This window comes from Colobus angolensis, unplaced genomic scaffold (genome assembly GCF_000951035.1).
Source record: "Colobus angolensis palliatus isolate OR3802 unplaced genomic scaffold, Cang.pa_1.0 Scaffold67, whole genome shotgun sequence".
Lineage (NCBI taxonomy): Eukaryota > Metazoa > Chordata > Mammalia > Primates > Cercopithecidae > Colobus > Colobus angolensis.
In genome coordinates, this window is record NW_012120376.1 from 8,113,321 (window position 1) to 8,131,621 (window position 18,301).

The window sequence follows — 18,301 nt, forward strand, 5'->3', positions numbered from 1 at the left end:
TGGTCTTGAACTCGTGACCTCAGGTGATCCACCCGCCTCGGCCTCCCAAAGTGCTAGGATTACAGGCGTGAGCCACTGCACCCAGCCTAATTTTGTGTTTTTAGTAGAGACAGGGGTTCTCCATGTTGGTCAGGCTGGTCTTGAACTCCCAACCTCAGGTGATTTTAGAAAATCCTTCCTGGAATTTTCCCAAAGTGCTGGGATTGCAGGTGGGAGCCACTGCTTCTAGCCCCTTATTCTTTTATTACATCTCAACAAATAGAATAGCCAATGAGGCAAAATTAGAAACAGATTCAGCTGAGAAAAACATTAGTACAAGATTACTAACTGGAGCCCTTTCCCTAGATACTGTTATTTACAAATTGTAGGTATATGGTACGCTAGAAAGAAGGGGTCCTAGTATTCTTGACCTGATTATTTGAGTGAAGTGATTAAAATTTACAAGTTTTTTTAGCTAAGGGTTCTGATGATCCTTTTTCCTTCTGAATTAAGCACTTAATTGTCCTACTGTTCTTCCAAAGAAATATTTAAGTGAGATACCTTGAGGAGGTGGTAAAGCTAAGAAAGTGGATTGCTGAGTAAAATGTCCTGGGTTCCAATCCTCGTATTATTTGTGAAATTTTGGGCGAGTCACTTAATCTCTCCAAGACTCAGTTTTCCTATCTATGGAATGAATTTAATTATAGTGCCTACTCCATGGGATTATCATAAGAAGTAAATGATGCCAGGTACAGTGGCTTACACCTGTAATCCCAACACTTTGGAAGACTGAGGCAAGAGGATTGATTTGAGCCCAGGAGTTCAAGACTAGCCTGGGAAACATAGTGAGACTCCCTCTCTGCAAAAATGAAAATAAAAGTAGTAAATGAGCCTGGGTGCGGTGGCTCACGCCTGTAATCCCAACACTGTGATTAAATGATAACTTGTATAGGATTCTTAATTGCTTTGTAACCGTCATTCTTTCTTAGGTCCCTTCCTACTCACTAGAAAGCAGATGCAGCAAAAGGGAGAAAATGAACATCTTTCTCAAGCTGAAAGAGTTAAAGAAAGACCAAGACAGTACTCCTGCCTGCTGTGTTCAGACAGGTGGACTAGTTAAATCGAGCACAGAAAGCTGGATAGCTGCCCTGCTTTTAATTTGTACAGGTGGCTGCTGTGGCTACAGGGACAAAGGCAACTCCTTAGTTGGGGTTGAGAGTAGAGGCATTGAAAAATTCCTGTGTTTCTGTAGGTCTTTTGGTTACCTTTGCTTTTGACCCTGTAGTTTTGGGACACCCAGAGAGACAGCCTGCCTATGGACTGTAGGAATATAATTTCCTTAGAGTTTAAAAACAAATCCAGCTCAGAAGCACCACACAGACATTCTTTAAAAGTTGGTTTGAGGCCGGGTGCGGTGGCTCACATCTGTAATCCCAGCACTTTGGGAGGCTGAGGCGGGCAGATCACCTGAGGTTGGGAGTTTGAGACCAGCCTGGCTAATATGGAAAAACCCCGTCTCAACTAAAAATACAAAATTGGCCGGGTGTGGTGGCGCATGTCTGTAGTCCAGCTACTCAGGAGGCACAGGTTGCAGTTAGCTGAGATTGTGCCACTGCACTCCAGCCTAGGTAACGAAGTAAGACTCTGTCTCAAAAAAAAAAGAAAAAGAAAAAGAAAAAAAGTGGTTTGTTTGAACTCTTTTGAGACAGAGTCCCACTCTGTCACCCAGGCTGGACTGCAATGGCGTGATCTCAGCTCGCTGTAACCTCTGCCTCTCGGGTTCAAGCTATTTTCCTGCCTCAGCCTCCCAAGTAGCTGAGATTACAGGCACCTGCTGCCATACCTGGCCAATTTTTGTATGTTTATTAAAGACAGGTTTCACTATGTTGGCCAGGCTGGTCTCCAACTCCTGACCTCAAGTGATCTGCCTGCCTTGGCCTCCCAAAGTGCTGGAATTACAGGTGTGAACCACCGTGCCCTTGTTTGAACTCTTCTGATCTGTCCTTCTGTTGGGTTAACTTATGTAAATAAAGTCAAAGAAACTGTCCTGCTCTTTAGTGAGGATGGGTACATGTGTAGGGAGTAGAGGGTCTCTTGAGATTATGAGAGAATGAGATCTTTGTATATAGGTGCCAAATTTTAGAAAATCCTTCCTGGGGGAAAGACACCTGAGGAGCCTACCTGATTTCAGATGTTTTCTAATCCTGAGGCTGAGCTTCTGATGACTGGTGATAAAATGTGAGGGGAAGGTGGAGAAAGAGAAAATAACTGTTAAAGTGGGCTAAATAAAGTGGTAGGGTTTAGGTTCTGATAGGAAAATATATAGACTCTCATACTGAACAGTGTTGGACATGAATGATGTCCAACACCTAGGATAATGGCCAGCTCCAACTCATGGTAAACTGAAATACTCTCTCATTCCCAGGCAGACATCATGAGTTTCACAGTTGGAAAATGTCCACAGCATCTCTGTTAGAGAGTTGACTGTGGCTGTCACCTTGATTGACCTGTTTTAAGAATCATTTCAAAGAAGCCTTCTATGGCTTTGCTGGGTGTTTCAAGCAAATAAGTTTTTCAGAAATACCACTCTGGTCCTCTTCCCCTTTCTTTCCTTGGTAACGTGTAAGCAGTGTTCTTCAACAAGTAGTTTGGGTACCTTCTAACTAGGTGTTATTAGGTGTAACTGGGTGTTACTCAGTGAAACCTTAGTTTTCCATATCCCTCAACTGCCAAAATTGCTTAAGCATAGAAATTTGTTTTATGGGTGTTTCTTACTGTTTATTTTATTTGTTTATTTTTTTGAGACAGAGTCTTGCTCTGTCACCCAGGCTGGAGTGCAGTGGTGCCATTTCAGCTTAGTGCAACCTCTGCTTCCCAGGTTCAAGCAGTTCTCTGTCTTAGCCTCCCTAGTAGTTGAGATTGCAGGCGGCTGCCACCTCACCCGGCTAATTGTTTTGTATTTTTAGCAGAAATGGGTTTCACCATCTTGGCCAGGCTGGTATTGACCTCTGGATCCACCCGCCTCAGCCTCCCAAAGTGCTGAGATTATAGGCGTGGGCCACCATGCCCGGCCTCTTACTGTTTATTTACTCTACTTGTCTTATGAGTATTGAGGCCCTGCCTAAAATTAAGTTTTTAGTCATTCTAGGTACAATATAGTATATGCTAGCTTATTCAGTTTCTTATGTATCTTATCTCTTTATGTGATCCTTGGTTCTTGGTGCAAGGTTGGTTAGCACCTTGTGACCAATAAGTTATCATTTCATTCCCATTTACTTGGTGAATGGAGGCTAGTTTGTTTCAATTCTTTCCTTTGTTCCTGAACAGTCTGAAGATGATGAGAAACTGAAAAAGAGGAAGGAGCGATTTGGGATTGTCACAAGTTCAGCTGGAACTGGAACCACAGAGGATACAGAGGTAAAAATATACCTGGAATGCTTCATAGACCTTGAAGGGAAATTAGAATGAATAAACTGAATGGAGAAATATTGTTTCCCCACCTATTTATTTATTTATTTACTTATTTAAGTAGAGATGGGGTCTCTGTTACTCTGGAAGTGAGTGAATAAACTGAGTAGAGAAACACTGTTTTCCCACCTACTTCTTATTTATTTATTTAAGTAGAGATGGGGTCTCATTCTGTTACTCAGGCTGGTCTCAAACTCCTGAACTCAAGTGATCCTCCGCACTCAGCTCCCAAATTGTTGGGATTATTATAGGCATGAGCCACTATGTTTGGCCACCCACCTACTTCTTAAGTGCCCAAATATTTTGCCTTTTTCTTGATAAATTTTTTTCTGGGTGAAGTGGCAACACTGAATTCCATCAGTATACTTAATTCAGTGTTAGAGTCTGTTAGACTAGTGGCAGAGTATAACGTTTGGAATCAGGTAGGCTTGGATTTTAAAAGTGGCTCTGGGCTGGGTGTGGTGGCTCATGCCTGTAATCCTAGCATTTTGGGAGGCTGAGGCAGGCAGATCTCTTGAGCCCAGGAGTTCGAGACGAGCCTGGGCAACATGGAGAAACCCTGTCTCTACTGAGAATACAAAAATTAGCCAGGCGTGGTGGTACACACCTGCAGTCCCAGCTACTCAGGAGGCTGAGATGGGAGGATCACTTGAGCCCAGGAGGTCAAGGCTGCAGTGAACCTGGATGTCGCCACTGTACTCCAGCCTGGGCAATAGAGTGAGACCCTGTCTCAAAAAAGAAAAAGGCGGCCGGCCAAAGGTGGCTTATGCCTGTAATCCTAGCACTTTGGGAGGCTGAGGCGGGCAGATTGAGGTTGGGAGTTCAAGATCAGCCTGGCCAACATGGTGAAACCCCATCTCTACTAAAAATACAGAAACTTAGCTGGGTGCAGTGGCGTGTGCCTGTAATCCCAGCTACTCTGGAGACTGAGACTTGAGAATCTCTTGAAACTGGGAGGCAGAGGTTGCAGTGAGCCAGGATCGTGCCACTGTACTCCAGCCTGGGCTACAGAGTGAGACTTGGTCTCAAAAAAAAAAAAAAGAAAAAGAAAAAGGCTTTGCCACTTAGTATTAATAAGTTATGGTACTTCCTGAGCCTCAGTTTCATCATCCAGAAAGTGGAGATAATATACCTACCTCAAAGTGATATTTAAAGAATGAAACGATTCTGTGTAAAAAGGGATAGTTTTAAAATATTTAATAAGTACTGGTTGTGCCTAACTCCCTTCTGGAAAAGGACAATGGACTCAAATGAGATTTCCTGTTCTTGTCACTTTGTTTACAGATAGTTTCTCAAAATGAAAGAATCCCAGCACTTTAGGAGAGCAGTGTGGGAGGATCACTTGAGGTCAGGAGTTGGAAACCAGCCTGAGCAACATAGTGAGACCTCATCTCTACTAAAAGTTTTTTAAAAATTAGCTGGGAGGCCGGGCGCGGTGGCTCAAGCCTGTAATCCCAGCACTTTGGGAGGCCAAGACGGGTGAATCACAAGGTCAGGAGATCAAGACCATCCTGGCTAACACAGTGAAACCCCGTCTCTACTAAAAAATACAAAAAACTAGCCGGACGAGGTGGTGGGCGCCTGTAGTCCCAGCTACTCGGGAGGCTGAGGCAGGAGAATGGCATAAACCCAGGACACAGAGCTTGCAGTGAGCCGAGATCCGGCCACTGAACTCCAGCCTGGGTGACAGAGCTGGGTATGGTGACATGTACCTGTAGTCCCAGCTACTCCAGAGGATGAGGTAGAGGTTGCAGTGAGCCCAGATTGCACCACTGCACTTCCAGCCTGGGCAACAGAGAAAGACCGTCTCAAAAAAAAAAAAGAAGAAAAAAATATATATATTAGGCTGTTCTTGCATTGCTATAAAGGAGAAATACATGAGACTGGGAAGCATGGTGCTGGCATCTGCTTGGCTTCTGGGGAGGCCTCAGGAAGCTTACAATCATGGTGGAAGAAATGGCCATATCTTACAAAAACTCACTATCTTGAGGACGGTACCAACAGGATGATGCTTTATGAAAAGGTTTTTTTTTTTTTTTTTTTTTTTTTTTTGAGACAGAGTCTTGCTCTGTCGTCCAGGCTGGAGTGTGGTGGCATGATCTCAGCTTACTGCAACCTCTGCCTCCCGGGTTCAAGTGATTCTTCTGCCTTAGCCTCCTGAGTACCTGGCATTACAGGCGCGCACCACCACACCTGGCTAATTTTTGTGTTTTTCGTAGAGACGGGGTTTCGCCGTGTTGGTCAGGCTGGCCTCAAACTCCTGACCTCATGATCTGCCTGTCTCGGCCTCTCAAAGTCCTGGGATTACAGGCGTGAGCCACCGCGCCCAGCCTATGAAAAGCTTCTTTATGAATAAGTATCAGAGTTAGTCTTGTAAATTAAACCCTGAAAATTTTAGAATCAGATCAGTTAGCACTCTTCACTAGAAAAAAGCCAGAGGAGTTTGTATTCTGTGAGGGGCAGTGGTTGGGAGTGCCCATGAAGGACTTGGTGCTGTTCTGTGAGTCACTTCCAGAACCAGAAGTCTTCCCTCAGCATTTTGTGTCCTCTCCAGTGTTGCTGCCTCCTTTAAGAGATCTATGATAGGGACTCACCCACATACCACTCACTCCCTATTCGTTCTGTTGGCATCAAAGATTTATATGCCTTTTTTGTGAGTTGGAGTCCTAAGGAATAGCTACTGTCTGGGCCTGACTGCTCAGAAGGGCATCTCCTTCACCTCTATGAATAGCATTTCTTAATCCTTTATCCTCTGAAATCTTCCATCTGGAAGACTTTTCCCAGCCTGTTAAGAGCCCGTTGTTTCCAGGCTAGCTTGATCTCAGGCTGAGTGGTCCTCCTTCAGGAATCTTTCCATTTTCTACCACTGTTCTCTCTCATCCTCGCCCCCAATAATCTTTACTTCTCACCCTCCTTAGCCGCTAAACTTTCCCAGTTCCTCCTGGTTAACTAGAAAGATTGGAGAGATTCAGGAATGAAATCTCTAGCTGCCAAGCTCAAGTCTGGGCCATCCTTCCTTCTCGGGTCTTGTGACAGTTCATGTGAGTTTGGGTTAAAGCGGCCAGGAACCCAGGCAACTATTGTCTTCAGTCTAATTTTTTCTTCTTGCTGCTTCTTTACAGGCAAAGAAGAGGAAAAGAGCAGAGCGCTTTGGGATTGCCTGATGAAAAGTTCTTGATACTTTCTGTTCTCCAGTGTTTTCCATTTCTCTCATTCTTCTTGGTCACATATATGCCTAAATGCACAGTCACGTGCCTACGTCCTGCCTCGCAATGAGGGAGCATGTACCCCAGGTACATCTGTGAACTGCGGCAGCAGTTTGACTTATTGCTGTTTCAGCTTTAAGGTTGTTGTGTTTTTGTGTTTGATTATGTTGCTCGTTAATAAAAAAAAAAAAAAATAGAAAAGAGAACAATGTGTTTTATTAGGTGCTCCTTTGATTTATTGGAGCCAGATTAGACCAGATAAGAGGAGCTTCAAGGGCAATATTATAGAGAGAGAATTGGCCTAACATCTTTATCCCTTAGAAGAGAAGACAAGGAAGAAGATTGAGTTTACCCTTTAAGCCTGTTTATTCCCTTCTCTCATACTCACAAGCATTTTTTATCCTCTGTGAAGAGGTTAAGTTACCCACCCACCAAGTCTTTGCTCCAGCAGCTTGTAGTGACCCACTGAAATAAAACAGAACATTGGAGGTTTTAGGTGTTGCAAAGGACATAAATACAAGGGCAGTGATTAGCAGCCTTCTGTTCTGAGCTAATAATGCGGACTTTTTCTTGGATAAAATGGAGTCCAGCGTCCCACATTAGAGGAAAAGGGCCCTCATTTCAAGGGTGGCCTGGCATGATACTGTGTTGGTCAGTCAGTTCAGGAAGGGAGATGGGCTGGATATCTCTCAGAGATAGAAGAAATTTTATATGCGGAATCAAAGCATGACAGAGGATGTCAGAGCTGTTACACATTGTTAGCTAAGTCATTGGGAACAGAAGCAGTGGAACTGGAGGCTTCAAGTTCATGTAGGTCTGAAACCTCCTACTTAATCTTTTTGGATATGTTCGTGCAGAGTTTCTCCTCTTAATCTTTATATAAGCTTGGTTTTTGTTTGAGTTATTTTTGGTAATAAGATTTAGGAGCCTGGCACCGTACCTGAAAACTTTGGTACTATGATCAGATCCCATGTTGCTGTGGTATAATCCTTTATCCTTATTTCTACTAAAACCTGCCTGGTTTTGTGCTTAATGAAATGGTAATGGTTTGATCACCTTTCTAATGTCAAGAATCTCTTTATTTCTCTAAAGTCTCTGGTTAGTGAGGAAGGCAGGGACCTAAAGCTTAGATACTTTAGGAAAATTGTGCCTCGGAGAGCAGATCCAAAAACTGCTGCCCATTTGTTGTGAAGTTTGCCCCATTCTGAGACTTTGGAGAAGTGAACAAAAGGGAATGCTGGTTAAATTTCTGACACCTCCTCATCCAAATAAACCTTACAATTGGAATGACCTTCCCTTTTTCCCTCTTTTCTGTCTGCCTCCCTTTTCTTTACCTCAGACTCTGATCTTGGGGCTAGCTTTTCCTGTCTCTACTCTGTCTGCATCTGAAAACAGAATAGATCTTATTTGTAATTTGAGAGATCATAGATTCACTAATGGTTTCTACCTCAATGTGGTTTTAAAAAGAGAAAAATACGTGAGGGAATAGAGCAGATGCTGACTAAGAAGTGGAACAGTGGATCTTTTGGAAGTTTTCTTCACTTTGTCTCTTTATCCTCTATAACCTTCCAGAAAGATATTCAGCCTTACTTGCCAGGATTCTCTTCTTGAAGCCTAATTATTCTCCTCACTCATCTTCCCCCAGATCTTTGAACAGTGTTTTCCAGTTGGTGAGGATTTTTTTTTTTCTTACTAACCTTTTTCTTCCCATTTCAGCAGCTGTTCCTATGTTGGTCAGAAGTCTCTAACCTCCAAGCCAGATCAAATCCTCCTCTTCCTATCTCGTTATAATCATTCCCCACATACTCTTTGAACATGAATAGTTCAGGATGCCTTTTTCCCAATTCAGTTTTAAAACAGTAATTCCATTTGGAGATGGAACAGACATTGGGTCTTGTAATTGTTTACCTGAGATCTTAGTACCCTTCCTTCCTGTCCCCCAGTTTCCCTACTGTAGCTGATCCAGCATCCAGATGTGGTTAACTGATCTCCAATTTCTGAAGCTGTGACATTCTCTGCATACCTGGAAGCTCTTAATGAGGGAGTCTGTAAAAGCTGTGGGGAGAACTAGCTTCCTCAGCTGTAAATCTGTACTTTTTTATGGTTCTCTAGGATTATTCTCTTTTTTTCCAGTTTCACTCTAAACTGCCCAGCCCCTCACCCCATCTCTTAAGAACTGCTGAAGATAGAGGCTAGAAGATTCTGTGAGGATGAGGGCTATAGGAAGGAAGGTGTGAATAAGGTCAGGACTTCTTGGTGTTGAGCTGAGTTCTCTTGCTGTGTCTGACATGAGGAGTGAGGGAGGAACTTAAGGGAGGATAACTTTTTTGCTCTTATATGATTATTGGAATCCCTCCCAATTTTTTTTTTTTTTTTTTTTTTTGAGACGGAGTCTCGCTCTGTCGCCCAGGCTGGAGTGCAGTGGCCGGATCTCAGCTCACTGCAAACTCCGCCTCCCAGGTTTACGCCATTCTCGTGCCTCAGCCTCCCGAGTAGCTGGGACTACAGGTGCCCGCCACCACGCTCGGCTGGTTTTTTGTATTTTTTTTAGTAGAGATGGCGTTTCACTGTGTTCACCAGGATGGTCTTGATCTCCTGACCTCATGATCCACCCGTCTCGGCCTCCCAAAGTGCTGGGATTACAGGCTTGAGCCACCGCGCCCGGACTGGAATCCCCCCAAAATTTAACCTCCCCTTCTCTTGCCATATCTAGGCTTTTCTTGTTTTTCCCTCCAAAAGGATTGACAATTACAGATTTCACATCTTTCCAGATTCTTTGAACCCAAGGTGTCCCCAACTTCCTTGTTATCTCTTTCCCTTATGTTGTTCCTGTATTTAGGTTTCTACCTCCTGGATCACTTTTAATAGGATAGATTAGAATGTAATATTGTTTAGCAACTACTTAGGTTTAATTTCTTGTTCTGCCACACTAGCTCTGAGACCTTGGGCAGATAATCATTCTCTTTTCAGACTGTACCAAAAGGAGCCCCATTGTGAAGGTTGCTGTGTGAATGAAGTGATATTCTCATATCATGTATTCACACTACAATTTGATTACCATAATTTGCATAGTAATCATTTAATAAATATTAGCTCTTAATCTTACTGGGTGTCAGGGTACTATGGAAATACATATTTCTTTCTGCGTAGGTTCTAGCTAGGTGTGAGTGCCCTAGTTTGAACATGTTTGTGTGTGCATACACCCAGTTAGCAGTTGTATTTGGAGAAAAAGAAAAGGCAGAAAGAGTCCCATTCACTCCCTCAACCCCAGCTCACTGACAGGAAAGCTGGACATTGTTGCTTTGGAGCATTGACTTTCCTGCTTCTGCTCCACTTATAGACCAGAAGCTGTAAATGCCACTGCCTGCTGATTCTTAGCTTGGGGCCCCTGCCATTTAAAATATGGGCAAGGTCAGAGTATAGGATAGCTTCTCATGCCCTTAGTTGGAGGATGTTTTAAGATAAAGAAGAAAAGACTTGTAAAAAGTCATCTTGAGTGGTCTCTTTTGGGTGTTCTCTCAATATAGGAAACAAGTGAGCCATGGGGAGAGAAAACCCATTTTCAGCTCAGGACAAAGTTAGGGGTAGATGTGGATATAGTTCCCTTGGGAAGATAGAATACATAACACTTCTGCTACTCAACCAGTTCCAGCCTCAGTCTTGTAGTTGGTCTCCGGTAGGGTCAGTGTGCTGATAGAACTGATAAGACAGGGAAAGCATGGCAGTACACTGAACCCTCAGTAGCCCTGTCCCCAATTCTGGATCAGGTTGATGTCACAGGAGCTTTCCTTATTTTTATTTTACTTTCTTTTTTAGAGACAATGTCTTACTATGTTGCTCAGCTTGGAGTACAGTGGCTATTTACAGGTCCAATCATAGCACACTGCAGTCCGGACCCTCTGGCCTCAAGTGGTCCTCCTGCCGCAACCTCCTGAATAGCTGGAACTACAGGAGCACACCACTGGGTCCTGCTTTCCTTATTTTTTAAAAATGTGAGTCAGGCAATATTCTTTTGCCATTCCCAACTCATATGCCCGGGGAATTGCGCTCTAGTTACATGGGAAAAAATTTTACAGTGAACTGAAAGAATATTTGAGATGCTATTTTAGCCACTCTTGTGTAACAAGGCAAGTTGGATGGCTATGTTGATTGACAGATTTTTGTCAAACTTCGTTGAGGAAACCTAGGAACAGGGACTGCAGGAGAATAGGACACTAGCTGGATCATGTCAAGAGAATCTTTAGATCTTCCATTCTGTGGAGGCTGGGAGAGGGGTTTTGTAGTCTTTGGGACTGTTTCGGCTCAAGCTTTTCAGAGAGGGGTTGTTCTAGGCGCCCCCAGTTTCCTGTCCTCTTCCCATCCTTCCTTGGCCTGCATGTCCCAAACCTCATACCACCATGCCCTTAGTGTTTTCTCTCTTGCTCCAGGACCCCATCTTCTTAGTCATTGAATACGAGGTTTCCTGTCTCAGATCCTCTTCACCTCTGGTTCTCCAAGGTGTAAATGTGGCACTTGATTAGGGAGAAGAGCTCAGCACTGAATTCTAAACTCTTTGACTGCTTTTATTTTTTTTTTTCAGGTTCAAGTGCTGGATTGTGTCATGTGACCATCCCAAAACTCAGAGCACCCTATGGCCATCTTTGCCCTCTGTCACATAACTTGAAAACTGCCTGATGGCCTTTTTGCAGTGGTTCCCTCCAGGAAGCCTTGATCTCAGTTGAAGAAGTTCTTTCCCGGCATTCCAGTGCCCCTGTCAGCTCCATACTCCTCAGACACCCTTAACAAAGGCTGTCATGCACACATTGTAACAAATACACAAAATAAATGATAATTACACTAATAATGATATGTTCAGAGGGGCACTGGCCAGGTCCACACATATCATAGGTGTGGGGGGGTGCTAACTCCCACTGGGTTGCTGAGCTGTCCCCCAAGCCCCTTTACTCCATGCCTCTTTGGGGGTAGGGAGGAACAGGGGAATGAGAGTTCAGCTCACAGATTTATGTTCATAAGAGAAAGACCCCTGCCCCTGCCACCACACACACACACAAAGGTCTTTATTTGGTGGTATTAAAGGGGCAGTATTCTAAGTGTCCCCCATATTTAATGGCCCAGCTCTCTAGAATCTGTAGAAGGAAGTTATACCTGATGCTTATTGCCCAGTCCCTACTCTGCGAAGATCAAGAGGCATCTGACCTTGGAGGGAGATACCTGTTCTTCACTTCTCTGTTCCTTTCCTTCCACCAAGGAAATATGAGTGGTGTTGATGGTCAGGTGTGTCTTGTTCTCCAGGATTGGGGCAGAAGGAAGGATGAAGAACAGGGCCAGAGAGGCTTGGGGTTAGCATAGCTGCTATATGGGTGAAGGCAAGCTGAAGAGCCTAACAGCCCCTGCCCATTCCTCTCCTGAAACACCTTGTTTCACTTTCTCACCATAAGAATAGGAATAAGATGTTAAAGCTCACCAACATCACCTTCTCAAGGGTGGTCACATACCTTTGCCCCTTTCACCAACTGGCCAAGAGGGAGAGTTATGCTCTTGGGAAGAATGAGCCATCCCAGGTTTGCTCACCAGCTTGGGCTTTACTTTAGTTCAGTACTGTTTTTATCAGACCCGTAACTGCTGGCTCTACTTAGAGTGACAGTTTTGCTGAAGGTTCTTACCCCACCTCTCCTGACATCCTCTAAGCTCTTGCCTGGAGCCAGGAGGCGTGGTGGTGAAGTAAGGATAGGGTGTAGATCAGGAGATTCTCAACTTGGCTTCTAGGCACTGTCCAGCTGGGAGGCAGAGGGGAACTTGTACTCTGAAGGCTGTGACTCCTCTTAAGCCTCACATCTCTTCACCACTACTCTGGTGCCCTGGTTATCTGTCCCACAGCGAGAGGTATTTTATGTCCATAAAGTGCCCGTGGTAAGTGCTCAGAATTCATCTCTTGGCTGTGGCGGGTGCTGTCATTTCTTATTCCATTGAGGGGAAGAAACTGAGGCACAGCGAGTCCAGAGGAGAATGGGTCAGGGTTGTGGGAGGAATTAATGGGCCTAGCTAGTAACTTGAAATGGCAACCAGTCTCTGCCTGCTTCCTAGCCTTCCAAACCCGGGAGTCTCCATCCTTCCCATCCTCTGTTCTAACTGGCCTTGTCAGATGCTTTTCCCCACTGTACTTTCCCCTCCCTGCTGCCAGGTACTGTTAGATTCCAAAAATAAAAGGAAAATAATTATACACTCTGCTTCCTTGTTCTCCCCTCTTCCACCCTGAGCTTTGGGGTTAGGGGACTAAAATATCCCCCTTCCAGAATCCCTCCCACCTTGGTCTGCTGGCTTTATTCCCTAGCCCAGAGCAGTGATTTGGATTCAAATGCCCTGTAACCTTCAGCCTCCTTACTGCTCCTTTCTCGACCTCTCCTAATGCTTTCCAGACCCAGGGGACTCTAGGGTCTCTATACTCTTTCTTATTGACCTGAAGATAGAGGCTGGGAGCAGGGCCATTCCAGAGGCTCTTTGGTCTCTCTCTTGGCTGAGGGAATTTGGGCTTAAGCAGGCTGCACCCTCTGGCTAAGTAACTCAGTATCATGAGGGTTGACCTGAGGGTTTAAAGTAGCTCTCATTATATAGATCCTGGATGTTGAGGGTTCTGTCTCCCACCCCCCTATCCCCAGCTCTTAAACCCTAACCTCTTACTATTTCCATGACAACTGGCTTAAATTCAACCCATTTGGCTCAGAAAAGGTTGAGTGAGGGTGATAATGGGTTAGAAACTAAACTTCATGTGTCGGCCCTCTTGCCCTTTACTCCCATTCCCAACCCTGGAGGCTTTATACAAGTGCTTAAGTGGGTAGGTGTTGGGGAGAGCAGGGTTTGGGGAATAAGGGATAAATGGGGCACAGTGGGCAGGGGCCCTCCTATTCCAGTAAAGCCAAATACCAAAAAAATGAAAAGTCACAATAAATAAATAAATAAAAATTCCCAAATCCTTTTGCCCCTGCCCTCACTTCCCTTCCCCTGGCCACTGTGGAGGGAGAGAAGGGAAAAAGAATGGATTTTTGATTTCTTCTCCTACTGAGTAGTCAGGGGATCTCCCCAAACTATACCAAGCCCCTCACCTTGCCAGTGGAAGAAAGGAGGCTTGGTGTGGGGCTTTCATTTATTACTCCATTTCAGTCTCTTTCTCAGTGTTTTGTCTCTGCCTAGTCTGTCTCTTCTGCCTCTCTCTCTTTGCCTTCTCACTGCTGCTCTTTTTGTTCCTCTGTCTCTATCCCTCTGTCTCTACATCTCTCTGTCTTTTTGTCAAACCTTCGCATCTGCAAACTTCAAACACTCCCCACCCTGACTATGCCCCTCCTTCCCCTTTCCCCCAAACCCCTCACCCCTCAATTCCCACCTGCCTCCCTCTGTTGTATTGCACACTGCTTGGTCGGGGAACAGGGTGTGATGTTCATGGGAAGAGTGGAGGGAGCTCTGGGGCTTGGGGGAATAGGGGCAGGGCTGGGGGTCTTGGGGTAGGGTCTGTAGGGGAGGCATCCTCTATCCCCCACCTTAAGAGCAGCCACAGCGATCCACCACCATGCCAGGGATCTTGCCGTAGATAATCTGCTGCTTGTCATTGAAGTAGAGCATGTTGATTGGGGACATCTTGGTGGGGGTACAACAGGGCCCAGCAGAGCCTCTTGGATTGGCCTGCTGCACCAAATGGGTATGCGGATATTTTTGCATGAACATGTACTCGCACTGGCCGGAGCAGTAGTTGGCCTTGTAGCGCTTAGGTGCGATGATCCAGTCCCAGCCGAAAGCCTCAAAGTCCACTGTGAGGGGATATCGGCAGCAGCGGGACTCGCTTGAGTGCTCGTCGCAGTCCAGACCCAGGTTCCGCCGGGAACGTTTTGTGTTCTCTAGGACTCGAAGCTCCATGAATGGATGCTGAGGGTCAGGGAGAGGGGAAAGAAATGTGATACGGCCCTGAACAGTTCCTCTTCCCTGTTCCTTTCCCACCTGCCAGGGGCATCAGAATAGAGACCGCTGACTTCTCAGCTTTTCCATTGCTCCCACCCCCAGAATTTATCTTCTGCCCACTTTTCTTGCCAGCTAGCTAGCTCTCGTTCAACTCACCATCTCTAATTCTTACTCTTCTGGCAAACTGACCCCCGTCAGCCCCTTGGCCCAGTGCCTCAACAGCCAGTTTTTGTGTTCTCACAGCTCTTCCATTAACTGACACCTTTCAAATCCAGTTTTCAGCTGTTGTCTGATTTGGATCCTTGAGAAGTAACAGTTGCCACCCCACTCCTCAGCTCCTCTAGAATGAGCTCCTGACCCCAGAGAAGTAATGCTAGTCCCCAACCTCCTTCACATTCCTTGTCTATCTTTTCCAATGTAACCCCATCTCCTCAGGGCCAGGTTACACATATCCACCACCTCAGGCCCCCTGCTCACCAGCCCCTCAGCTCCTGGCCCCAGGGAGGTGACAGCCAGGTCTGTGCCACTGGGATCAAAGGCGTTGATCTCGATGCCCCAGTTGCTCTGTGGCTGGCGGAACCAGCTGTGTAGCACTTGCTTGAAGTCGATGCTCTGCCAATGGCCTGAGCGTGAGTGCAGCTCAATCTTCAGTGAGCGGATACGGATGTGACGCCGGCCTCCGCCCCCTCCCCCTGCGGTCCCTTCCCCAGTTAGGGGTTTTAGTCGCAAAATCTGCAGGTAGACTGTGGCTGGGCGGGGTACAGGCCGTAGGTACACCCACAGCTGGGCCTTCAGTACCTTTGTGAACATCACCTTGGGGCTGAAGTGAAAATGGCAGCAGAGAGGGCTGCCATCTGTCTGTACTGCTGGGTCCGCTGATAAGAGAGAAGGGCACAGCATCAGCAAAGGGTGTTTGTGTAGGGGATCAGTATCCTGGGTGGCATTGGCAATTTGGACTTCTCAGCCTGACTTTTCCAATTCTTTACCCTTCTCCCATGCCTGTCTTATAACATGTCTCTGGTACCTAAAATAGCACTTCCTCTATAGGATGATGGCCCTATAAAGCCTTACTGATATGTATTCATTTCCTAATCCACTTGCCCTAATATATAGATTCCCGTCTACCAGATAACCTGCAAAATTATTCCTCCACCACCATCCTTACTGGCCTCCAACTTTTCCCAGCATGTAAGGCTCCAACATTTTCTGAATCTCTGAAGCTCTTTATAGAAGCCATACCTCTTATCACACCTACTGCCCTTAGGTCACCTTGCCCCCTATCTGCTCTGACTTATCTGCTGGACAGGTAGAGCCTGGCACATCCCTCCCCCACAAAAAAACACAGATGGCCTCAGAGAGGGGATAACCCAGGGTCCAGATAGGGAGCATGAGCTAAATTTATCCCATTATGTAAACCAGAATTCAGATCTAGGCTTCTTGCCTCACTCCTATTAGGAATAACACCTAGCAAAATGGAACTATCCAAGCACTTCCTATACATCTGTCTCCCCATTCTCTCCTAAGAAGTTTCTTCAGCTGCTGCTTCATCATCACCACCATGACTGCTCCAGCTCTTGAGGAAAGGAATAATTACCTTCATGGTGTTGCCTCCTATTTGCCTAAAGCACCAGAAATAATATTAAATACACCAGATCAACTACAATGCCTTTTTTCTCCCCTGAGCTTCCTTTGGCTTCTCAGTCTAGTGCCAGTAGGTCATTACAAAGTTTTAACATCCCAGTTTTACATTTTGACCCATTTCCCCTTGCTCTGGACCATAAATTGATCCTTCTTGGGTCTAATGAATGATTCTCAATAAATACCTGCTTCTGCTTCCATTCCAGCTCCTCTTCACTGCCTTTCCTAAGTCAGTTGGGAGTGCCCTACAACATGTCTCCGTTGGACAGTATATGTCTATCCTCACTCTAGATAGGAAGAATCAGGAATGAGCTTCCAGAGCCATAGAAGCAGAGTCAGGAAGTCTGGGCCTTTAAGTATCCTCCCCATGTCTTGAGTTCTGCAAAATCAGGACAGACTTAGGATGTCCTGTCAGCTGTTCCCCACTCCCACCCTGGGAGAAAGAGGACCTTCTAAGTGAGATGAGGAGGAAAATGCTTAATGAACTTCATATATTCAGGATATGATACCCAAAGTCTCTATAGTTTTTTTTTTCTTGATTATTCTCTGAGGTCCCAGGGCCCTGGTAGTCCAGTTATTTTACTGGCTGGAGCTTCAGTGATGGTGCAATGGAGCAGGGTTTGGGGAGTGAGAATTCAGAGATTAGAAGTAGCTGGGGTAGGGAAGCTACCAGTGAGATGCGGAGTGACAAGCAACATCCCAAATAGCATACTCTACCTAATTTCAGCATAGGAATTGTCTATTTTCTTGCCATTAGGTACTAACCTCCATGAGAGTAGACACTATGTTATTCATACTGTGTCTGTTTTGCTCACCATTGTAGTTTAGTGCCTCCCATAGTGGCAGACAGCACTCAGTAAATACACAGTGAATGAACTCCCTAAACTCCCAATCTTATATTATACAGGCAAGTGCCTGAAAGTTCTTCCTGGCATCTAAATTCTGTTCTTTGACTATAATTGAAGTGGGTTTAATCACTGCCTGATTCCTTGCTCACCACTATCTAACTTTACCAAACTTCTCAGTGTGATACAGATAATTCTTGCTTCACATGAGTGCTGAGCATTAACTAGAGAATGTGAAAATTAGAAAACGAACAAACCAACATTTATTGAGAAGCGACTACTATTTTCTCATTCTCTACTAAGCTCTAAACACAACCCTCCCTCTACCTAAGCTGATCCAGGGTTTGAAGATGAGGGCCACATCTAAGTCTTTGGTTCCACGTACTTGTCCCCCAGTGGACAGGGGACAGTCAGTGCTACAAGGAGGTAGGGCATAGGGAAAAAGAAAAGAGCAGAGAGAAGAGCCAAGGGAGAGACTGGAGATGGTGAGGGAGATGAGTTAAGAGTTGAAGGCAGATGAGTAGATATAGGGAGAGCAATAGAGGCTAGAGTGGAAAAATGCAGGGGATAATCATGGCAAAGGGAGAATAAGTTTGGGAGTTTGAGAATCCTGATGCGGGGGCAGTGATAGGAGTGGGTGATGGTTAGAAAGCTAAAGGTGGGAGGAAGCTAAACCTAGTGGGGTAAAGGAGAGAAAGGATAGAAAGGGTACAGACGGAGGAACAAAGGAGAAGCAGGTAGAGCCACAGACGGAAACGGGGCTCGAGAGAGTCCCCAACACACATATGCCGAGCTCTGATGGGGAGGAAAAGGGGCCACATCTGTGTTGAATTGATCGGGCTGGTGGCAGGCAGCAGGTCAGGTTTAGTAGGCGGCGCTAGTGGGAGAGAGAGGTCACTGCACTATTTTCAGCAAATGCCCAACCCCCTCCCTGCACACCACCTCCCCTTCCCCCCACCCTAACCCCCCCAACACACACACTCCCAACCATGGCTGGAAGGCCTAAGGGCAGGAGGTTGGGCTGAGAGGGCAGGGGCCTCTTGGTGTGGGGAGGAGAGAGAAACTCAGGGGCTGGGCTTGGCTCCCAGAAGGGCAGGGGGCTGGGTTCCCAGGATGAAGGCTCGGTGGGAGAGCCTGAGAGGGTAGAGGGAACTAGGGCAGGCAGAGCAGCCTAGGAGAGGTGGGGGCTGGGGTCCAGGGTTGAGGGCTGGGGGAGGG

The 18,301-nt window shown here is 45.8% G+C and overlaps 2 protein-coding genes across 4 annotated transcripts in view; one reads left to right on the top strand and one right to left on the bottom strand.

Annotated features, from left to right (window-relative positions):
• The window catches only part of SARNP (SAP domain containing ribonucleoprotein), a 68,922-nt gene extending 57,429 nt beyond the window's left edge, over positions 1-11,493 (top strand). Inside the window, exons 10-12 of one of the 3 annotated variants that reach the window (XR_001000050.1) lie at positions 3,307-3,396; positions 6,570-6,740; positions 11,233-11,493. Coding sequence is in view for 2 of the 3 variants with exons in the window: in XM_011926170.1 (XP_011781560.1) it covers positions 3,307-3,447 (141 nt within the window). In the remaining variant the exon portion in view is untranslated. Of the gene's footprint in view, positions 1-3,306; positions 3,520-6,569; positions 6,860-11,232 lie in introns of those variants that run through there. The other 2 variants (XM_011926171.1, XM_011926170.1) reach the window with 2 other exon arrangements.
• A 223-nt stretch (positions 11,494-11,716) lies between these two features.
• GDF11 (growth differentiation factor 11) overlaps positions 11,717-18,301 on the bottom strand; it is a gene marked incomplete at its 5' end in the record, with an annotated part of 8,883 nt that continues 2,298 nt past the window's right edge. Inside the window, 2 exons of the mRNA XM_011926210.1 lie at positions 11,717-14,567; positions 15,078-15,475. Coding sequence (XP_011781600.1) covers positions 14,187-14,567; positions 15,078-15,475 — 779 coding nt within the window. The remainder of the gene's footprint in view (positions 14,568-15,077; positions 15,476-18,301) is intronic.